This window comes from Micropterus salmoides, unplaced genomic scaffold (genome assembly GCF_014851395.1).
Source record: "Micropterus salmoides isolate LMB-PRFRI ecotype aquatic unplaced genomic scaffold, ASM1485139v1 Ms_hic_scaffold_6, whole genome shotgun sequence".
Classification (NCBI taxonomy): domain Eukaryota; kingdom Metazoa; phylum Chordata; class Actinopteri; order Centrarchiformes; family Centrarchidae; genus Micropterus; species Micropterus salmoides.
In genome coordinates, this window is record NW_024044348.1 from 29442814 (window position 1) to 29466298 (window position 23485).

Sequence of the window (23485 nt, forward strand, 5' to 3'; positions counted from 1 at the left end):
GTCCCTAGCAATAGGGAACTGTCCATCAGTTTCTAATGCATATGGTAGGCTACACAGTCAGCCAAAAATTAGCGTGAGAATAACATGATCCAAAAGGCAAAATGGATTTGGACTGCAGTAGGGGGTTTTTTCTCTGCCTGGTAGCTCTGTGTCGCTGCTGTCTCCGCATCCTTCTCACTAGAGTTACCTTTTCTCTGTTACGGACTGTCTAACTGCTCCAGAATGCCTCCTGCTGAAGCGGCTGTGAGCTGCAATTAACATTTGTGTGGATTTATGGTGGCAGTTATGCCTGATCAGAGGTGTTTTCAGTTAGTTTCTGGTTTCCACCTCCAAAGAAGAGCAGCGCTCCTGTCTCACCAGTAGACTACAGTCCCAAACAGCTGGTTCTGTGTCTGTCAGACGGGGGATTCTACCAAATCAGCACAGAAATAACTTAATATATAATAGAATATATAACTAAAGGCTAATGTACAGCAGAGTAGGCACATAGGACAGGTCGATTTTTATTTTATTATTTTATTTTGTGGGGTGGTGATGGTGCAGTGGATAAGACACATGCCTTTGGAGTGAGAGACCATTCAAATCCACTGTGATACATCCACCAATGTGTCCCTGTGCAAGACACTTAACCCGTAGTTGCTCGAGAATCGTGCGACCCCTGACATGTCTAGCAATTGTAAGTCGCTTTGGATAAAAGCGTCAGCTAAATGAATAAATGTAAATTTACATTATTAGCTTATGACCTTATTCTTGTAATATTATGCCTATGACTCTTCATCTCCCTTCGGTTCTCATGCATTAGTTCCTGTTGTTGACTGTGTAGTTGCTGTGGCTGCTTTCACACAGTATGTTGGTGTTTAAGTTTGCTGTGGTGTAAAACGCTCTCAGATTGTTGCTAATAACTATTGTAAGTTATCCTGGCAAATCAAATGACCACAAAACACATGAGTATCGCGCACCATTTAGTATGAAGTCATTATATGGACGGACCTTCTCTCACCATCCCTATGTAGGGGAGACTACCTTACAAAAACACTAGGCTATAGTTAGGGATGGGAATCGAGAACCGGTTCTTCTTCGGAACCGGTGCCCAGTGAATCAATTCCTTGGAACCGTTAGCACGCCTGCTTAACGATTCTACTTATCGGTTCCGCTTGTGGCAAATGCGTCATGATGTCACACACGCGCTGCATTGTTTTGGTTCAGAACGCAGCAAACATGGCATCGAGGCAGAAGAGCTCTAAAGTTTGGTTATATTTCACGTGAAAAGACGACAATACGGTCATTTGCAACACTTGTAAAGTTTCCATTTCGTCAAAGGGGGGAACTACCTCCAATATGCAGAAACATTTGGCCACACAGCATGCAATTCATTTGCAGGACTGTCGCGTGTTTGATACACTACTACTTAGCGACGCAAGTGAGTCAAGCGGCAGCGGAGCTAACGGGACGCCATCTGTTATTAATGCCGAAGGTAACTTTAAACTCTCCAGGCAGGACAGGCCCTGTCTACTTAGTTAATGTGAGCGCCATTTCATTGTGTAAACCTTTACTATACGAATAATTTTCATTGTCATTGTCCATCAAATTTAGATGATGATGAAGACGGCCAGAGTCTGGCTGGCTCAGAGGCTGCAGCAGGTAGCTCTGGTGCACCTCTAGCTACTCCGTTCACAGAGGTAGGGAAGAATAAAATGACCGAGGCTAGGATCAACGAATGTCACCGAGCAGTGACTAAGTTTGTGGTAAAGGGTTTGTACCCGTTTGCCACAGTAGATGCCTCTGCATTTCGGTAGGTTAATTTGCTGTATTTTGTCCAGCATGTCTTTTCAAATGAAAATAACAAATGCATGACCAAACGTTTCATGTTTTTATGTCAGTATAGTTGTTTTATTTATTCCTAGTCCTACCTTATATTTTCTGTAGGGAGATGATAAAGACTCTCAACCCAAAATACAATGCCCCAAACAGAGACAGTTTAACAAATCATCTGATTCCTGCTTGGTATGGGGTTGAAAAGAGCAATCTGATCACAGACCTGAAACATGTCACACATGCAGCCATCACAGCAGATGGTTGGACTAGTTTCAGTCAAGACCACTACTACTATTTTGTTTCAAGTTGAGTCCAAATGAGCACAGTTAATATTCCAAAAGGCACAAGCTCTTCCTTGACTGTTTTCAGTCTGTGTTTTTAGTTTTTATGGCACAAAATGGCAGTTGGGCTTAAAAAGCCAAACATTAATTTTTTTGTCTGGACCAATTAATGTGGAAATTAACAATTTCCTAATCCTAAGGCACTCTTGATAATCTTACAAGACACACACTAGCGTGCCATGGCATACTGGTTGAGAAACACTGCCCTAGGCTAAGGGTCCCTGGACTTTACTTTGAGAAGTAGCTCACCTACTTTTAAGCTTGTTCTAAGGTTGTTACACATAATTTGTGTATACTCTGTGCTGTGTCTTCTGATCAGAAATTAAAGCGAGTTAATACAAACAAACAAACTTGGAATTATGAGATGAAATGTAAAGACAGAACAACACCGTAATTTTAGCTGAAATCATTTTAATTTTAGCAGGAAACAAACATTATTGTCTTTGGGGGTTTGCCACAGTAACAACACCATAAATACATGTAATGCAGTCAAAAGTTGAACAATTATTTCATTGAAAAATGCATTTAAAAATTAACTGATCATGTTGTATTTGTGTGTGTATCTGCACATTGTTCTTCTGTGTCGGTTTTGTGTTTAAAGTAAAATTTGTTTAGGTTTTGCATGAATATACAGTATATGTATAGAGCTAGGAACCTGTTTTGCACCATCTGTTTCTATGTAACTTCTGTGTGTGCAAGTGGCCCTTTTTAGCTCGCTAATTTAGCGACTTAAAAAAACACCTAAAATGCTTATTTTCACAAAAATCAACGTTTCTTTATATATTTCAACTTATTTATTTGAAACAGCCACGCAAAACATCATTACGTTTCTAAGCCTACTTATAATTGCTATAATATACTTTCTGTAACACTCTTCCCCTCTCCAGCATAGAAACTTCAGACTAATCAAAACTGTTTCTACATGTCAGCTAGTTGTAGTTATAATGTAAGATCAGTAATTGTGACTGGCTGTAAAATTTTAGAGCGTTATGAAGCTCCATCCTTATTTGGCTCATTTTATATGATGGTCCATTTTAGCTGTCATCGGCCTGTTACTATAAATAAATATAAATACGCTATAAAGAATTACAATAGAAATATCACAAAAAATTATCAGTATTACTGCAGATTTTTTTAACGTACTGTAGAAAATTGCTATATTAATTCTATTGAGTTGGCTATGGTGATGTTATTGTGAAGTTCTAGTTATACTACACCGCTATAGTGTTTCCTGAAGTCTTACTATGGTTTTTCAAAAAATTACTATATTATAGGGCTAATATAGCTAATACAATAAAACAATACCAATAACAATAACAATACCAAAGCTGGTGAAAAATAAAATAGAACATTAGAAACTTACTACAGAACACTATACATTTCTTATGGTATACTATAGTAAAACTATGGTTACTTTTCGTAAGGGTGGGGTTGGTTGGCACACTTATCTCTGGCACAGATTTTGAATGTACAGAGAGTTTCTAACGTTAACAGAAAACCGGCTGAGACACAGGAGCTGTTAAAGTCCAGGAGTTTAAAAATAAGTAAAAACAATTAATTTATCAGTGACATACATATATGAATACAGAATTCCTGAGAGCCTAAGTGCTTTATATTCCATTTTATTTTTACATTTTGAAATGTGTCCCACCACCTGAGTTTCCCTTTACATAAATATAGATAAAGATATTTTCACCATAGACTGATGCAGAAAGAAATCACCAGAATTCAGGAACACGAAAATGATCAATAACCCCAGACTACTCCACGTAATATGCATGCTCTCTAAAGCTGAAACCATACTTGTTGCCCTTGTACTGAATGAATAAGCTTCTAAATGGCATCAGTGAATATTTTCTGATGTATCCTTTTGTGTGATGATCAACAAGTACTTCATAGAATTTGCTCAGTAAAAGCGTGCATGAACAATTTTTTAATCATGATGTTTAATTTTGGAACGAAAGTTGTCAGATGTCACATGACAACACAGAATGCACAGGAAGTGGTTCATTATAATTTCTGCTCGTTTACTCTTTTAGCTGTCTGTAGGTGTACATAAGAACTTGATAGGTGCCTGTACAGGGTTTCACAAGTTGTTACATTGCTTATAATCATGAACATAATCACCGTTCTTCTGTGTAAGTACATTGACAAACTGATATGTTTAACTATCTAATCATTTTGTATTTATAATTGAGTGAACCCTTGCGTGCAATTCTAAAGAGATTAAATGTACTTCTTCTCCCTTCAAGGTGCTATTGCAAATCAGGTCACAAGCCAAACTAATGGTGAGTTTTTGAGCACATATGTGTGTTGCATTCTTAGTGCAATTGTTTTGCAATGTGTTATTTATCAATACGATGTCTGTCTCTGTTTCAACAATTCAACGTTACAGATATTTTCCCTGCGAGGATCCTGGCCCAACAGAAAACCATAAGTGAGAACAGTGACCTTTATGTAACCTGCAGCACATTTGGGTCCAAGAAAGCCACAACGGTCCATGTTTATTTATGTAAGGATGACATTGGAATCACTGAAAAGATCCAGAAGCCAGATCAAACTGATACCACCTTCATCTTATCCAGAGTTGGCCTTAATCAGAGTGGAAGCTACAGCTGTGTTTACTCTGTGAGGAATCATTCGCTTTCCAAAGTAAACAAGAGAGGAGACAACATCATTCAGATTCTGGTTATAGGTAAGGATTTTCATTCCTATGAAAGCATCATGTCAGTGTAATTTCCCTGCACTCACTTAGTACTTCTGCCGCACAGCCAATTTTCTCCCTGCAGTTATTTCAGTAGCTGGGCCGTCCACTGTCGTTGAGGGAGACGCTGTTAAATTCAGATGCACTGTTACTGACACCCTGCAAACACTCGGTGAATGTCAACTCATCCAGGCTTACCTGAGGAGGAATGAGACCATCCTCCAAGTGCAAGCATTTAACGTCATGCGGTTGGAGGCGACTTTCACCATCGAAGGTGCCGTCATGAGGGATTCAGGTCATTACAGCTGCGTGGTGCTGCCATCTAAATGCATTCAAGAGCATGAGAAAACACTCAAAGGAAATAACACAGTGTTACTCGAGGTCAAAGGTGAGGGTGCCATGGAAGCATCTGGAGTTCTTACAGAAGTTTCTCAGATTTTTCTTTTCAAATGATGAAAAGGCTAAATAGCTGTTGAAACACAATAATGTTCATCATATAGCGGGGCTGACATGTCTGTTTTGCTTTCCAGGGAGTTTGTTTAATCAACTAATTGTCTCTTGTGGAGTGATAACCCTGGTGTTATCAGGACTATTGGGCCTGTTTCTGTGGAGGATCAACAAACCAGGTCAGATGATCAGAAAATCAAATTTTGTATTAAACGTCTGCTCTACTATTGACTGAAAAAAATGTTTCTAAAAACAAATCTGTATGAATTCAGATATAGGTTTTATTCTGTATGACACTGGCTCATCACACCAATCATTATATTACATATATACAAAATTACTTTTTTTCTTTTTCATTTCAACAGACTCCTCAGCTTTGTGCAATCCGCAGTGAGTGTTACTCCAACTTGAACAATGCAGCTTGATGAATCAAAGAACATTCCCAAACTTATTAATGGATAACATAACCTCAGAAACACTGAGTCATTTGAGTTTTTCATTGCTGTGCTCAAAATTGTTTACAGTGAACTAAAATAATACTGGATACATAACTAAATTGTTCGCATCAAACAATGCTGGGTTGATTAAAGGGTTTGCTTAAACCTTGAATTGTGTTTGCTCAGTGCGGCGAGTCAGCAGGCAAATACAGACATGTTGGAGAACCAACAGGGGCAGACAGAGGGAGAGGATCTGGAATCAGAAGATGGTATGTTGAAAATAGAATTACAGTAAAGGCATACTCTGGGGAGTTTGTAATGAATATGACTTGGAAAGAAAACATGTTCTGATCTGTTTAAATGCAAACATTTACACCTTTCTAATTTTCCCCTACTATCTCCTAACATAGATTAAAACATAAAATGCATGAAAGATCATGGCTTTTACATGTATTCATGTGGTCATCCTAATCACTGAAGAAGAGCAGGAACACCTCATATTTTGTTAATTATTATTGTCACTACATGTCTTGTGGTTATTGTGAAGAAAAGTGCTATGTGAAAAAATTGTGATTCATTATTTATTAGCACGATGTATACGAAAATATAAAGTGATGATAAAAACAATTACTCTCTTTTAATGATCTCTGCTTTATACATTTTACAAACTTTTTTTTTTAATTTTCAGAGGACTCTTTCAGCATGGAGGAGGAAGAAGGGTAAGAATATTGATCAATTTTAATTAACATGACTTAAGTTACTGTTTTATTACGTGATATTATGAAGAGTTAAACCACATGAGAAGAAATCACATTAGTTAAAGTAAACTGACCTCTGTTATTTAAAAATGGACAATTGATATATGAAGTGAAAATTTACAATCAAGTGACTTGACTTATATTTTAGAACTTTACTTTTACAGTTCAACATTAATTTTGTATTATCTATAGGATCCATAAACTTGAATTTAAAATGTGACAACACCTTTTATGGTGTGTACAATTCTTAATACAAAGACATTATTATTATTATTACTATTGTTATTATTATTTATTGGCAACATTTTCTCAGGTATCAGAATGTTTTGGCTGCTGAGGACTCTTACTCTGACGATTCTGAGGGAGTGTACAATGTTGCAGGTCAGTGATAACCTTCTTTGTGCTATTACAGAAGTCGTTTTTTATTGTCTATTGATGGTCAAATAAACTTTGATTTCTAACATACAGATGAGAGTGATGATGAGTACAATGACACTGATCAGGTGTATGCCAACAAATTTTGAGTGCTTAAGGTACTGTAAAATTGCTATTTCCTTATGCATAGTGAATAAAACACTCATCAAATGGACCATCAGCTTAGAAAGCACTACAATGCACGATATGATGCTGCCTTGTCATTTCAGAAGAGAAGGTTTTTCTGTCAGTGAGGTCAGCGCAACCACATCTTCATTTGTAGCAGCAGGGCAGATGTGAATAGCATTTTGTAGCAAGCTTTCAGACTCACAAGAGCTAAATCTGTCATGACAAGTGGTAAAATAGTTGAAACAACCAACGCATGCCTGAAAACAGATAACACTATTTAACTGTGAACTTTCCAACCACAGATGATCCACCTGCAAGAAATTCAAATTCAGCATGTTTGTATGCCACAACCTCCAAACGGAATAAAAACCAGATCCAGATCCAGGGCTCACCTGATTTTAACTTCACTTAAATGCACAACTGGAACACCTGCCTGTGTTGCACCCCTGTTTTGTTCAGTATGTGTCACATTTCATTAAAAGTAAGGTAGGGTCAGTATTTACAGTGAATGAATGACATTGTCTTCTGGAAGTGCAGTGGCTGTGGAACATCTGACCTCTGTTATCACAGTCCACCTGAACAGCAGTTTAGCTGCACAATGAACTGCTCCTTGTAGGAGAGCATAGAAAATGTTCTCAAACATTTTTGACAGTTTGGGTAAATTGCATTGTTTGGTTTTATTTTGTAATGAACAAAGTGGAAAACAAATCGTTCCTTGTCTTACATTTAATCAGAAACATTTGTTCTTTGTTGTTAAAGCCTATGACAGTTGAGATCTGAATATATAGTTGAGTTTGACACCAACCTTATTTTTTAGTGACACATTTGGATTGTATTTTGACATACTGTATATGCATACCATTTAAGAAGAACCACATGAGTGGTGGAAGAAGTACTCAGATCCTTTACTTAAGTAAAACTACCAGTACAATATTGTAAAAATATGTGATGTTCCTACTTTATCATTAAAAAACAGGAATCAGCTGTGTGCATTGATGTAAATAACTTGAGCCACCTGTGAGCCACGTTCATTGTTATTCTGGCAAGAGCTGGAAATGTATTATGTTCAAGTTTTTTTACAGTTGTTTTTCAGTCTGATGTAAGGTCACCTTCGGAGGAAACACTCCATCCCCCACATTGTCTGCCATTCAGCTTGAAAATGTTATAAAGTTGTTTCTTATAATGAGTGACAGCATTAGCAGCCTGCATTGAAAAACAAAATGTCTCGGTTAATCAGCTTTTCTAGGTGCTTGCAGTGCCTGCCAAACCTGAATCTGGAATGTGCCACACTGGTTTTCACACTGCCCTTTCTTAGAAGGGGTTGACCCATTGTTATTGTTACACAGCATTGAAAAAAGCCTCACACAACCAACCATTATCCTGATTGGAAAAATAAAATAACATTATTCAGTGAAGGCTTCAATATGCAACCCAACCTCAATTCCCCTTGACTATAGCTATGGACATGTTTAATGGTTGTATGTTTGTTTCAAATTTTTAAGAAATTTATGCTATTTAAGATGGATTTACATATTCATTTAATAATCAAGACTTGTGAGAGAGATTGATTTAAATAACCTTTATTCCAATTTATTGAGCTAAAATCCTAAACAACATGATTATGCATAATATGTTTGCATCTAGAGCAGGACAGAGTTTGGTGTCTTTTTATTTTTTGTTTGTTTTTATTTTCAACCATTTTCCAGGACATACAAATTTGAAAAACACAAGAGGAAGAAACATAATCACCACAACAGTAGCCAGAAAAGACATAAGTACATCAACAGAGTGGTAGTAATACCAGGGCAGTCTGTAGGACTCTGCTTTCAGGTGAGCTGCACCTTTGTGTCTCATAACAAACTCTATCCAGAAGAGGGCGGTATCCAGCGGCTTCAGCGGCTGATCTCTGTGCAGCCTGGAGAGTCTCTGCATGTTCATCTTGTAGGAAGGCTCATTTAGAACCTCCTGTATGGCCTTAAGGAAGTTGTCGTCTTTGTCCAGTGTATTAATGGTTAGAAGCTTAGCCGCTCCTCTCTCTTTCAGTCGCAGCAGGTTGTCGTATTGGTCGAAAAACAAAGGTACACCCACAACTGGGACTCCATGATAAATAGCTTCTTGAACTCCGTTTGTTCCTCCATGAGCCACAAATACTTTTATCTTGGGATGTCCTAAAAGATCATTCTGCGGCATCCAGTCTACTATTAAAGTGTTGTTGCCCAGAGTGGCTGGTCTGTCACCTCTATGCCTCCAGATGACTTTCTGAGGTAATTTGGCAAAAGCTGCAGCGATCTCATTTGTCAGGTCAGCAGGAAGTTCACTTACAAAAGTCCCCAGAGACATGATGATGACTCCGTGCTCTCCAGAACTCTGCACAAACTCCTCCAGGTGTTCAGGTAAAAGTTCAGCAGGTTTACACTGGAACCCTCCCATATAGATAACATTAGGCATGGTGGGACGAGGGAACTCAAACACAAAGTCCACTCTCATGAGCCAAAGGTCTGCTCCCAGTAATAAGTCACCATATTTTACTTCTGGGCCAAAGAAAGTATCACAAACAGCTTGATACTGAGGGCTGATTAAAAATTCATCTTGAGCTTGCCAAATGATATACAAAATTAGATTTTTGACTCTTTGTATGAAAGTCATTTTGTCTGACAGCCCTGAGCCAGTCATTGGGACATACGATAAAGGAGAAGGTGCAATGGCCAAGTGTCCTTCTCCACTAGTGATCCACCGCACGTTATAGACCAGAGGTAGCTTAAGAGCGTGAGCCAACATTATACCTGCACCCCATGTCGGGTCAGTCAGAACCAGGTCATACTTACTCTCCTTTAAACTTTTCATTAAGTCTTTGTCTTTAAACATGTTAGCAGCCATTTTGCAGGTTATTCTATGCATGTTAAACATGGCAATAAACATCTCAACCTGCAATCTTGCAAAGCTCAAAACGGAGCTCTCTCCCCTTTCTATGTCAATCACCTTTTCCACGATGGAGTTAATGAAGTCACGATTAAAGGCTTCAGTGACAGGAACTGTGATTGCCTTGTAGTGCAGAGAGTCATCCGGGATGTACCAGCTTTTATTGGTACGTACCACATCAACAGAGTGTCCTCGAGAGTGGAGAGCTTTGATCATGATGTCCATGTTCACCCAGTGGCTTCCTTCTAAAGGAACGATCAAAATCTTGCCTCCATGACTAATTCTCCATGACAAGAACACGATAGCTAATAGGAGAAGGAATTCTGCTTTTCTATGTGGGGACATATTTAACCTGAAAGAGAAAAAAATTATTTAAACATAATTCTTATTCGCTCTGGAAAGGAAAACTAGATATAAATGCCATAACAATATATTTTAATACAATTTTTTTACATGCACGTTTTCCCTTAACAAGGATAAATTTGTGATATAAAATTACATGCAAGATTGAGCGATACCTGTTTTGCATGAAGTAGTTCCGGGCATGTGTGCGCTTAGATGCTGAAAATGAAACACCAAAGGCACCACTGAATACAACTAGAAAATCCAGGAAAGCTTACATAAGATGATAATCTTTTGGGCAATTTACAACAATGGAGCCTCTTTGTTGAGGCTGTGGGCAGAATTGTGTTACAGCTGCGTATTTGTCTCCACTTTATTCTAAGTATTCAGTGTTCAGTGTTTCATATTTATATTCAGTGCTCTTCTTAGAGGAGAATTTTTGAAGGTATGCTCATACAAAAGCTTTAAGATGTAAAGCCTTTGATCCTTTGTGGAAGAGCCATGGTGATCTACATAATATTGTGTTCCTCAGATCATTGGCAGCCAATGGTACTGACAAGCCAAAAGCAATGCCTTATTGCAACTGTCCAGGATTGTCTTTCTACTTGACTAGTTTCATATATTGGGGCGCCAGTAGTTCAGTTCATGGGGACTTGGCTTGGGGACTGGAGGGTCGCCGCATTGAGCAGCAGAGAATGTAGCAGTAACTGGAATGTCAATCACCAACATGTTCGTGCCTGTCTTTCCTTTGTTTGTTTCTTTAATCTGTAATGTGAAGACATGGCCATGCAGAGGCAGTGCTGGCTCAAACAAGGTTGAGCTGCTCAGCAGCTAGAGCACAGAGACTTCCTGTTTCTAGGAGATGTGGTAGTGCAGCCAGTCTAAGTCTAAATGACCTCATCTGAGGTCTCGGCATGCAACATCAATCAAATAACAAGTCAGATTTGCAGTTGTTTTAAGACCTATTTTTCACTTTTGATAGAACTAGTTCTTTGTGCTAAGCTAGGTTAAAACCCACAGTCTCTCTTTACTGATCTGTTACTAAGGATCGGCCTACACTTTAACTTAAGAATGTGGCATTTGCCCTCAGGCAGAAAGGAAGTGAAATTCAAGTCCCAGCAAGAAAATCCACCTCTGTTTCCCACGTCAAGTAGAATGAAAAGAGAAACTATTTAACCATGTGTGTCACTGAAAAGGAGTGCCTGAGCTGCATGCACTGAATGATTAAACCGGACTTTACAGGGTTTTTTTTAGAGACACAGGTCTTTTATTAGAAGGAATATGTGGTTATATTGTATATATACCCTTGTTCATACTCTTGCACACATTTCACATTTATATACAAGACTGTTCTCCAGAAAGAACTTTGCAGACTGTTGCTGATGAGAGGATATGTACAATTTGTGAACCCTCACTTTAATATGAATTATGCCCCGGAGATAAAGTGGTTATCTTTCCAAATGCTAGATAGTGGATAGGCAGACATAGAGTAGGATGTAAAATGAGAATGAAGGTTTGCTCCTATCTGTTGTGTGTGTGTGTGTATTTGTTGTGGGTGGCGAGCTGGCATATAATTGCACAATTGAAATTAATTGGATATGCTGTATCCTGTAACCTGCACAAACACAATGGCTGAGACTTTTATCTTAAATGATCCTGTCAGGACATGTTTTCTTGCCATTTTGTATCTAGTAATCTCTACCAGACCCTATGGTAAATCTCCACTCTGTGATGCCAGCAAGTAAAGTTGGTGAAATACATGCATTAAAATGTATTGATGTATGAGACAAAAATGCATTTTTTTAATTATATGGACTACATCAATTTATTCTTTTCATTCATCTTTAAAATTAAATACAGGATTTAAAATCTTAAAACAAAAAGCTTTTCTCTGTGAGATATAGCCAGTTCACAAGTTCCAAAAGCAGCTTGATCACTGACACAGCTGTGGCTTACAGAATGACTGTAGGTAAGAGGAGCTGGACCGTATCTGAGAGGTCATCTCAGTATCTCAGTTGTTCAAATCTCAAATAAAACGTAATGAGCTGTTTAGGGGCTTTGCCTCCATTTGTGGGTAGCTGAATGGTAGTTCTTAGAGGGTACTTCCAGCATGAATAGGGACGATGATGTTGGCCCATTTGTAAATAACCGGGATGAAGAGGAGGGCAGAGCCCAGGATTGACACCAGGAGGAAGGCCCAAAGAAACATTCGATCCAGGACCTGGGCTACAAACTTCCAGTCTTGGACCACCTGAAACAAAAAAGACGCATGTGGCAGTCTGTAGACATTCCCAATAGTTATGTATAGAGACATATATAAACCATATATATACCATACTGACCATGTAGTGAGTGAGTATCATACAGTAATCTATCTTGTGAGGTTTATCAAAGTGTTCGTCATAATCTGTTGTCTTTTTAAATAAAAACAAAGAATGGGGCCAAAAGTTATTGTTTATGTTGCTATTAACCATTTTTATTATTACCTACAGATGTACAAATACCCAAAATCCAACATACTCACCTCTCTGACTTCATTTTCTTTAACCACATGCATGGTTATGTAGCGAATAGAATCTAAAGCTGCTTGTAGGTTATGTCTGGTGTAGAGGAGAGGTGTCAGTTCAGGTGCTGAGTTCTTCATCATACCCTGTCCTAATGCTCCTCCTGCACTGGCCACTCCGGCTGTGGCGTAACGGTCCACATGGCTGCGCATGCACAGCAGTTTAGGCAGTCGATGCAGGAAAATCCTCCTCACCCAGGGTGCCATGCCATGATGTGTCGAAGAGGAGCGATGGTGGATGTTGATGGCAAAGACGGTGATGATGATCGAGAGCGTGACAAAAATCATGGTGAAGACAAGGTATTCCCCAATGAGAGGGATAGCCTTTGAAGAGGAGGGGATGATCTCCTCAATGACCAGGAGGAAAACTGTGAGCGACACCAGGACTGAGGTGCAGAGAGAAATCTTCTCACCGCCGTTGGAGGGCAGATAGAAGACAAGAATGGTGAGGAAGGACAGGCCAATGCAGGGGATAATGAGGAAAAGGGTGTAGAAAAGAGGCAGCCTCCGGATGATGAAGAAGTAGGTGATGGTGGGATAGGAAGAGCTGCCGTCTGTCCTCAGACCACGGCTGCCTGTGGCCGTCACTATCTCCCATTCACCGTTGTCAAAATAGTCCCGCTTGTCCACATGGAAGTCCTCCAGAATGATGTCCACCTGTTAAATACAGTGAAATGTCATTTCGCTCACTGGTTTATTACACTAGTGTACCGTGCATGTACTGGGGAGCAGAAACTCACATGGGAGCCATCATATGTCCATGAGCCAAACTTCATTGAACAGTTCTGGAGGTCAAAAGGGAAGAAGGTGACATCAATGGTGCAGGCTGACTTGTAACTGGCTGGTGGTGTCCATGATATGGTTCCATCATACTTTACAACAGCCTTGGTGACGGTCCCCTCAAAACGCCCATCTGAACTGTTTAAAGAAGTTACATTTATTTATAGCTAGATTAACTTATTTTATAGTCATTGTTAGAATTTTATTTAGATCAACATGTTTGCATTTCAACAAGTGATACATGGTTTACTTACTACACAACACTTTTTTTCTAATACACTATTATCTGACTGACTATCAGGATCAGTGACGATCCTATTCATTTTCGAAAATGGAAAATGCATGACATCCATGTCATTTCCTTCCATATATAATGACACATACTTATCATACAGTACAACGTCAGGGAGCCAGATCCTGTCAGAGGGGACTCGGATGATTGTGATGCCCAAGTAGTCATCAGGGTTCCATCTGAGTTTCATGTCACTCCACTCCTAAGTAAAGGGAACATTGGAAATTTTATAACACGTCATCAAAAAAATCTACACATAGGGGTTTTATAGAAGGTTTGAAACAGAATATTGGCTGTCTTGCCGAGAGTTAGATGAGAAGACTGACACCACTCTCAGGTCTATACAGTAAATATGAAGTTCCCGCCAGCAGCTTAGCTTGCCACAAAAAATGAAAACAGGGGAAACAGCTAGCCTGGCACTTTAGTAACAAATGTGCTCACCAGAATCTCTGTGTGTACTAATTAACACGGTGTATCACTGTGTGTAGCATGAAGGGACTATAAACCTTTTTGTTTTACCACCTTGTGTTGTATAATGATAATTAAACAACCTTGTACCTTGTACTTATTTCCTTTGCTAGCATATCATATTTTGGCCAACTGCAGGCCACAGAGAAGGTGGCATGGACAAGCAACAAAATGTACTGTCATTATTAGATTCCCAACTATCAAATCAATGTTATTTGGTTAAGACATGCTATTCATGATCCTTGTGATAGAATAATCTCAGAGAGAGTAAAAGTGAGCCAGTGTGTGAAAAAAACTTAAACTCAAGATTCCTTTTCAAAAACATAAAAATGGAGGTGAGACACATGTACAAAATCTGAATTTGAAAATTTTGCAAATGACACATGATAAATACACATCACTGCTGGGGCCACTGTCCTTCCAGCTCTCTTTTTGCATGATGAAATCCATCACTTTGAAAGGGAGCAACTGACCTGAATGGCGGAGCCTGGTCTGTGGGGATAATTTGCATGAGAACAATGCATGACAGGCAGGACACCCAAGATAATGAATAAGGTGGACAGGAGCAGGAGTGGGAAGGAGGCGGCTTGAGGAGAAAGATGTGTGGGCACAAGGTTGAAAGGACTCATATGATGAGGATGGCCAGTGAAATGCCACCACACCAGATTAAAAAGGGGTTTGGAGAGGCTGACTTTTTGTCTCCAAATGCCATGTAAGCCAGAGGTTGAATTAGAATTTCCATTGCCTGCCATAAAGTAACTCTAAAAGCCATACCCTATCCCACAACCTTACCTGCATGTTTTACTGATGATAGTGACATTTAATGCTGCGTCCATGTATAGCTCTACTTGCCTGTTTCATCCATACATTCGTTGTCATTCGCTGATTTTTCTCATCCTAGAATGGTGAAACAACAATGTTTAAATTTGAAAAGTTGCTGAGTTGAAACATTTTTATATAGCAACAATTTAAATAGCATTCTGTCTTTCAACCTGACTATGTTTTACAGTCATGTACTGTAGTAAACACCTCAGTGACACACATTCATAAACAGTATCAATAATCAGTGCTTTTCTATCCTCACCACATCAACTAACTGGGAGATGGCGAGTCCAAACTTCACACGGATTGTCTGGTTTAGGTATTCCACTGGACGAACCCATTTCTGGTAGTTTCCAAAGAGGTATTTGAACAGCTTGTCCTCTGCTTTTGCACAGGAGGAGAGCTTTGGAATCCCTACAGTGTGTGAAAAGACAAAATTATTACAAGTTTCTATTAACTTACAGATAATTCAACAAATGCAACAGCACCTTTGATGTATTCTGTAGTCCCATGTATTACAAAAACTACATTACTAGCATTGCTCTCAAACAGTACTGCATTCATCTCTTTGACCTTACTAAAGTGTTATGTCTATTGTTTCTAGAAACGACCTCTGTGGTAAAGCTTTGGTTTCAAGAGGCAGAGCTTTGACCTAAACACGCTTATTACACTTATATATAAAGGCATTAAGAGTCCTTAAGACATACATATAATGTATGAAAGCCTGAAATTCAATGCCATAAAGACTAGCTTTGACACCTGTCTGCTAACTATCAGCAGTAGAGAGCAAGGGTATTCTTTGATCAATTAGTTAATGTAACTGAGCCACTTTTAAGGATTATCTTCAATGTAGCAGTCTCCAAACTAGAGGCAACATATTTCAACATAATTCTGTTTTCTCTCAGTGCTGTAGTCTGTCGACCTAACAGTCTCAAAAGTCTCGTGCCGATGTTGTCACTTGTTATTATACCAGAGCTGCAACAGTTATTCTACAAAAAAAGCACTTCAGAAACAATGCATTGCACACAGATTTGTTGGGGAATTTTTAAATATGGAATAAAAGCCATGAGCTACAGGTCAAAACACAACTTGGACTTTGGATTGATGGTAGTGACAGAGGAATTGTTGTGTTCTCTGTAATAATTTCATTAAAAAAAGCACATCCGTTCATTAAAAACACGTCCTGACCAGTAGACATATGTAGTTATGCCATTAAGTGCAGGTAAACGAGGAGTATAAACGACCAATCTTTCTGAGTTTTATTCAGCAGTGAAATTGTTCTATTCACAGTCAAACTGGGGCATTGTTTTGCTGAAGCAGGGCTCCTATACAGTGTTGAAAATATTGATTGCGCACAATTTCTTTCATCCTGCTCTTTAAATCATTCACCAACGCGGTTATAAATTCAATTTATGGATATGGCTGGAAATCTACCACAAGACTGACCACAAATGTATGGTGTCATCCTCTCAGTGTGTGTGGATCGATAAAGACAAGGTTGCAACACCCTCAATCAATGACTGTGTGATAAGCAAATTCATCATCTCTTGATCCTCTCCCTCACTATCACCAGCATTTTGCACGTCTCAGAAGCAAGCTGCAGAGTCTGCCGGATGCTACATGAATCTGTTTTAGAGCATGTATCAGAAATGTAAGAATACACAACAATAATAATAAGGTTAATAAAGGAAATGCCTATTTACATCCCATGCTGAGTAAAATTGATATTTAGCACTTTGAGATTTCCCTGAAATGTAAAGTGCATTATAAATAAAATTTATTATTATTATTATTATTATTATAAGTCTTTCCTGCATTTTCAAGGAGACCTGGGTGCATTCTTGCTGTTGTCTTCTAGGTGCAGAGGGCAGTATGATAAAAAGTAAACCACTATGTATACATGGAAGATAATGTACGTGTGGTATGCTACCCTTCAGATCAAGGATTACCTTGAGATCAAAGAGAGAGAATGAGAAGCCAATAAAAGGTATAATAGAAAGCAAAAACCCCCAACAACATAAGGTACACACATAGAAACACTCATGCTGTACACATACAGGACATAATGTGTACATACACTCACCAATAGGATTATTAGGAACACCTGTTCAATTTCTCATTAATGCAATTATCTAATCAACCAATCACATGGCAGTTGCTTCAATGCATTTAGGGGTGTGGTCCTGGTCAAGACAATCTCCTGAACTCCAAACTGAATGTCAGAATGGGAAAGAAAGGTGATTTAAGCAATTTTGAGCGTGGCATGGTTGTTGGTGCCAGACAGGCCGGTCTGAGTATTTCACAATCTGCTCAGTTACTGGTATTTTCACGCACAACCAACAAATTTCTAGGGTTTACAAAGAATGGTGTGAAAAGGGAAAAACATCCAGTATGCGACAGTCCTGTGGGCGAAAATGCCTTGTTGATGCTAGAGGTCAGAGGAGAATGGGCCGACTGATTCAAGCTGATAGAAGAGCAACTTTGACTGAAATAACCACTCGTTACAACTGAGGTATGCACCAAAGCATTTGTGAAGCCACAACACGCACAACCTTGAGGCGGATGGGCAGCAGAAGACCCCACCGGGTACCACTCATCTCCACTACAAATAGGAAAAAGAAGCTACAATTTGCAAGAGCTCACCAAAATTGGACAGTTGAAGACCGGAAAAATGTTGCCTGGTCTGATGAGTCTCGATTTCTGTTGAGACATTCAGATGGTAGAGTCAGAATTTGGCGTAAACAGAATGAGAACATGGATCCATCATGCCTTGTTACCACTGTGCAGGCTGGTGGTGGTGGTGTAATGATGTTTTCTTGGCACACTTTAGGCCCCTTAGTGCCAATTGGGTGTGCATCCCACAAATCTCCATCAACTGCAAGATGCTATCCTGTCAATATGGGCCAACATTTCTAAAGAATGCTTTCAGCACCTTGTTGAATCAATGCCACGTAGAATTAAGGCAGTTTTGAAGGTGAAAGGGGGTCAAACACAGTATTAGTATGGTGTTCCTAATAATCCTTTAGGTGAGTGTACAGTATAGTGTACAGTACATACATACAAATATGTACACACTGTCATGGCAACAGCAGTTCCTCTCTTCCCCTCTCTCCAGCTAGTACATATGGTTCATCTCTGTGCTGTACTGTACAAACCGCTCCTATCATTCCTCACCTGCCCGCAACCTGTCACTACAGAGTTTACTGCCTCAGCTCATCACCAGTTCACCTCAGTATATGCAGCATAAACGACAGCTATCAGCTGCCTAATTATTTAAGCTGTACACATTTTTTTCTTAACTTAACTCAGTGAGTTGTTTCATCTTTGGTTACATCAGGCCTCGTGTCTGTTACCATGATCCTTCTGAAGGGTTGGCCTCAGTTGTCTCAAAAAATCTATTTAGCCTAGTACTTATAATCCATGTTTGTCCTGCCAATGAGAAAACTATAAACTTTCTGAAATCCACTGTATCTCTCGAACACTCTCTTTGTTTGTTGTCCCATGATCTCGGCTTATTCTCTCTGTTTCTCCTCCTTGCGAGGGCATAGAATTTAGTAGGGACTGTAGGGAACTGTCCCTACAAATAGCAAGCGACCTCTGAATTGTGCCTAGAAATTATTTTGCTGCCTGCTTTTTTCTGACCCTCAGCGACTTTATTTTTAAACAGCAACTAGCGACAAATCTAGTGAGTTATTCAAACCAACCTTGCGATGCCACAGGAGAACAGCGAGGCAGACAAAACAGGAGGAGGACATGGTGGGGTTGCAGATAGGCAGCAGACCTTGTAGTGATGAGATTGTTTCGTTCATCCACTGGGATGTTTTTATCGTCCCCGCTCACAGTAACAAGAAATATTTTCCCTTGTCTCCTAGTCCTTTCTTTTCACTCAAGACATCAACAGTCCCGGGACCACTCTTTCCCTACCCTGGCTGTTGATGCCTCATTCCAGATGTTTTGGATCTGTATCTTCGTCCTCCAGGGGATTCAACCTCTCCTCTTGTATTTCTCTCTTCCTTGTACGCATGTCTCTCCCTCTGTGTGTCTCTATTTCTTTGTTTATTTCTGTGTGAATGGAGTGCATGAGCTTTGCCACTTGTATGTTTGTGTCTGTCCTCTTTCCAGGTCTCCATGATGGGGAAGAGGTCATGTCATCCTATTTATCCATACTTTAGTTCTGCCTTATCTATTTATGCTCTTGCTCTTCCTGATGTTTCTTTAATTTTTCCCTGTTAGAGTTATTTTTTGGGGGGAGGGTATCCGAAATTGAGGGTCCAAGCATGGAGGGTGTCATATGCTGTACTGATAGAAAAGCCCCAACCATTTGTCCACCTGTTGATAACTACCTGCATGCCATATCAGAGTTATCATACTTACAAGTTTCCAAAGTTTTCATTTCAACAACCAAGTCATAAATGTGATTGGGTAAGTAGGATCTCTGGTACTGCCCTAGAATGGTTTTCATCCTACCTGTCAAATAGGAAGTTTTGCGTGTCTGTAAACAACTATGTCGCTTCGTTCTGTCCAGTTAAATGTAGTGTTCCTCAGGGGTCGGTCTTATGACCCATTTTGTTTTCCTTGTATCTGCTTCCCTTTGGACATATTATCCATAAACATGGCATTTCTTTTCATATTTAAATTTATGCTGATGACACACAAATATACTTGCCCGTCAGATCCACAGACCCTGGAGTTCACTTAACAACTGCCTTTGTGAAGTTAAAAAATGGATGTCAAATAATTTCCTCCAGCTGAACTCAGACAAAACAGAAATCCTGGTCATTGGGTCCCAGCAGATGGCAAAACAAATACTGCCATCTGCTGGTTTCTTAGTAAATCACATTAAGCCTGTTGCAAAGAACCTTGGTGTTTGGTTTGATAGTCATTTAAATTTGTGTTTTCATGTTTTTATCAACTTAGAAATATAGCAAATATTTGATCTATGTTAACTTTTAAGGACACCAAGACTATTTTACATGCCTTCATCTCATCACGCCTGGATTACTGCAACAGCCTTTTCACCTGTTTAACCCAAAAATCTATTGATCGACTCCAGACTGTCCAGAACTCAGCTGCCAGGCTTTTAACCAGAACAAAGAAATATGACCACATTACTCCTATTTTAGCTTCATTACACTGGCTCCCAGTGTGTTTTAGAATTGACTTTAAAATTCTATTGATCACTTTTAAAGCTCTTCATGGCCTCTCACCTTGTTATATTTCTTACGTTTTAGTCCCATACACACCAGCACGTACCTTGAGATCCTCGGGCAGAGGTCTGTTGTCTGTTCCAGAGTCTCGACTGAAAACTAAAGGGGACAGAGCGTTTGCTGTCAGGGCCCCGAGGCTCTGGAACAGCCTGCCCGAGGAAATCAGGTCAGCTGAGTCAGTGAACTCTTTTAAGTCCCTTCTTAAAACATACTTTTATAGGAGAGCCTTTCCCGATCTTATTTGACTTTATTTTATCCCTTTTATTTTATTCTATTTTACTAATTTTATATTTATCTTAAATGTGTATTTTAGTCTTTTCAATGTTTTCTTGCTTTTATCTTATATTGTTTTTGTATTATTGTCTTTTGGGTATTATTGTATTTACACTTGTTAAAGCACTTTGTAACTTGTTTTTGAAAAGTGCTCTACAAATAAAGATTATTGTTATTATTATTATTATTATTATTATTATTATTATTACATCCAACCAAGGAAACATGGACACCTTACCTCAGCCAAATTTAAATGTAATTGAAGTCGTAATTATGGTTATCTTTCCCCTCTTTCCAACATGACCTGAACACTGCAGCATTAGTCCATTAATATCTTGGTCTTTTGCATTACTGATTCTGCATTATGTAGCAAGGTAAAATCATGTTAATGGTGAATCCCCACAAAGCCAGCAAAAGCACAAGGCCCAACTTTTGTCTCCCTATTCGTACTCTTTGGTTATTAGGTTTCTGGTGTTTAGGAGACATTGTAGGCAAGATGTTTACTTAAATGTTTATAGTCTTTCACTTATTAGCTATTAGAAATGTGCTGCCTGTTTGATAGCCATGGTTTTGAGCTCAGTGATCATGGCCTCCATGCAGCTGAAATCATTAATTAATAAATGGAAATCAAACTGTAAAATTTGATATGAGAGGGAAAGTGGTCACACTGACACCCATACTTTTAGTTTGACGCTAACTTGGCAAGCCCCCTTCACTTTTCACCAACCATCTGCCAGTATCTACTTCTTCTTTTTCTGTTTCTACATATCCGCTAGAGTCCAACTTATCTTCGACAATGCCATCTGTCATACTGAGGCTATTACATTGCACCATGGTAATTTGATGAGGCATTCCCGGTCCTTGGGAAACTTACGCAGTGAATGGCACAGGTGGCAGCAGCACAGCAATGGCAGCAGCAGCAGCAGTGCGAGCGAGGTGGCTGCCCCTCCTGCTCTCAGCATCATATCAGAGGTGGCAGTAGATCCACACAGCTGGTCCCTCAAGCATCACAGAGCTGGAAAATAAGTATTAAAACAATGGTTATTAAAAATGGTAGATTTTGTGTACACTGGGCAAATATCTAAACTATTAGAGCATGGCTTTAATCCTGCTTTAGGTTAAGGGTTCAAATCCCAAGGCTGTCACCCCTGCTCCCCTTTGGTGAAGCTACATTCAGTCACAGCGATAAATTTGTCAATAGGCTGTGTAAAGCTAAAAAACAACAACAAAAAAACAATCCTGGTGTTGTCCGTACTACATAACAAACTGTATTAATCACACACTTTTAATGTACAGCTTCCCGCACTAGCCAAGAATGCAACCTACCCTCACCTTGCTAACCTGACCCTCTCCAAGGTAATTATTACATTTCAAATAGTAATCACACAAAGGCTGTATACATACCTACTCTGAGTGTCTTCCATTAATACCCAATCCAGAGTGACAGTGGTGGTGGAGGCAGTGGGAGTCTTGACAACAGCGACAGTGCTGCTCTAGCGCTCCTCCATTTCCATGCAGGTTCCTTTCTCTCGCCTCATAGAGATGCTGCTTCACTCCCTGCTGCCTCCAATTGTGCACATGCAACGCATCCTAATCTCCTCCTCCTCCTCTTCCTTCAGAGAGCCCGCCCGTTTCCCCCTCCCCTTCTCCTAGCATTCCCGTGGTCACTAATCATAGACAAGGATAGTCGCCCCCTCCATGCAGCTGCTTCCATGGTGACAGTATTTTGTGGGAACCAGAGATGCTGTATGGTATTGGGATTGGGATTGTATGTTTCATAAAATCTGAAGTTGGCTGTGAGCAAATACACCGCAAAAAAACCCCCCATATAAATTGAATATTATACTAACATACGATCTGTGTAATGATACTAATACTAAACAGTAACACTAGCTGTGGCTCAAGAGAAAGACTGGGTTGCCTGTTAATATATCAGCAGTTCAATCAGAAGATCAGTGGTTCAATTCCCTGGCTCCTATGCTGCATGTCGAAGTGTCCTTGGGCAAGATACTGAACCCTGAATTGCTTGATGGCTGTTCCTTCGGTGTGTGAATGTTAGTTTCCATATGAGCGCTTAGGCTCAGTATATGATTGTGTGTGAGTGGTCGCAAGGACTAGAAAAGTGCTATACAGTGCATTAAAACTAAAAATTTCTGTGTTCAGTAAATTATGCAACTTTCAAAGAACATAGTTGCTGATATCAAATTGATTTTAATGGGCTGCAAACACAAGTTGTGTTTGTCAATAATGGTAATTTAATTGTATTATTCAATGGAAGCTTAAAACAGCCTGCATAGCCTACTGTAGGAGTGACTAAAGAAGATCCAAATAAAATAAATGATGCCAACTCAGGGTCACTCACAATTTGGGTTATGCTCTCCTGTTAGCAGAAAGGCTTGCAACCTGTTGTGTAATCCTTTCATTCACTGCCAAGTGACACATTGATTGTAAGCAGACAAGATCGCCATATTGGCATCTTGTGTTGGCATGGTCTGATGAGGTTAGGATTAGGGTTAAATAAACAAATAAATGATCATGAATGAATGCATAAAACACATAGTTACACTTTGAAGATGATAAATGACTTGCTAATTGTGACCCTGTGTAGCCTATGTCAACATATTGCTTCTGAATGTTAATGCCCAGACCCCATCAATCAGTAACTTCCTTATCACTGGTGTTTCCACACACTGTCAACAGTTACTGTTCATCTACAGTGAAACAACAGAGTAAACGTGCTCCTCCCTTTCACTGGTTCTGAGCAGTTCTCTAAA

The 23485-nt window shown here is 39.4% G+C and overlaps 3 protein-coding genes across 6 annotated transcripts; 1 reads left to right on the plus strand and 2 right to left on the minus strand.

Moving 5' to 3' along the window:
- The first annotated feature begins 1056 nt into the window (after nt 1–1056).
- LOC119889691 lies at nt 1057–8033 on the plus strand. 4 transcript variants are annotated; one of them, XM_038700478.1, is made up of 11 exons: nt 1057–1474; nt 1594–1792; nt 4409–4444; nt 4552–4851; nt 4928–5248; nt 5391–5486; nt 5673–5697; nt 5931–6013; nt 6433–6463; nt 6816–6883; nt 7348–8033. In XM_038700478.1, exons 2-11 carry the CDS (start codon nt 1777–1779, stop codon nt 7455–7457), a joined length of 1086 nt encoding a protein of 361 aa, XP_038556406.1. In that variant the 5' UTR covers nt 1057–1474; nt 1594–1776; the 3' UTR covers nt 7458–8033. The 4 variants fall into 4 exon arrangements, with proteins under 4 accessions (XP_038556406.1, XP_038556407.1, XP_038556408.1 ...); XM_038700480.1 differs by lacking the exons at nt 1057–1474; nt 1594–1792 and adding exons at nt 3397–4294; nt 6971–7035 and having other exon boundaries at nt 7348–7475; XM_038700479.1 differs by lacking the exons at nt 1057–1474; nt 1594–1792 and adding an exon at nt 3275–4294 and having other exon boundaries at nt 4946–5248.
- Nucleotides 8034–8713: 680 nt separating this feature from the next.
- Nucleotides 8714–10204, minus strand: LOC119890649 (UDP-glucuronosyltransferase 2A1-like). The gene has a single exon (XM_038702009.1). The coding sequence runs from the start codon at nt 10187–10189 to the stop codon at nt 8714–8716; it is 1476 nt and encodes a 491-aa protein (XP_038557937.1). The 5' UTR covers nt 10190–10204.
- Nucleotides 10205–11576: 1372 nt separating this feature from the next.
- chrna5 (cholinergic receptor, nicotinic, alpha 5) lies at nt 11577–22270 on the minus strand. Its single transcript, XM_038702133.1, has 8 exons — nt 22116–22270; nt 21586–21726; nt 15494–15645; nt 15262–15306; nt 14034–14143; nt 13610–13787; nt 12831–13526; nt 11577–12557 (listed from the first exon to the last, which is right to left on the minus strand). The coding sequence occupies exons 2-8, from the start codon at nt 21674–21676 to the stop codon at nt 12399–12401; spliced, it is 1431 nt and encodes a 476-aa protein (XP_038558061.1). The 5' UTR covers nt 21677–21726; nt 22116–22270; the 3' UTR covers nt 11577–12398.
- Nucleotides 22271–23485: the final 1215 nt, after the last annotated feature.

Bases quoted from the DNA above. Each gene is read 5' to 3' on its own strand.
- LOC119889691 (XM_038700477.1), top strand. From the start codon at position 4,270: ATGAACATAATCACCGTTCTTCTGT. The intron at 4,295-4,408 runs GTAAGTACATTG...TCTCCCTTCAAG, and splicing joins CATAATCACCGTTCTTCTGT to GTGCTATTGCAAATCAGGTC. The intron at 5,249-5,390 runs GTGAGGGTGCCA...TTTGCTTTCCAG, and splicing joins AGTGTTACTCGAGGTCAAAG to GGAGTTTGTTTAATCAACTA.
- LOC119890649 (XM_038702009.1), bottom strand. From the start codon at position 10,189: ATGGACATCATGATCAAAGCTCTCCACTCTCGAGGACACTCTGTTGAT.
- chrna5 (XM_038702133.1), bottom strand. From the start codon at position 21,676: ATGATGCTGAGAGCAGGAGGGGCAGCCACCTCGCTCGCACTGCTGCTG. The intron at 13,788-14,033 runs GTATGTGTCATT...TTCTTTAAACAG, and splicing joins GACGTTGTACTGTATGATAA to TTCAGATGGGCGTTTTGAGG. The intron at 12,558-12,830 runs GTGAGTATGTTG...TTTTTGTTTCAG, and splicing joins AAGAAAATGAAGTCAGAGAG to GTGGTCCAAGACTGGAAGTT.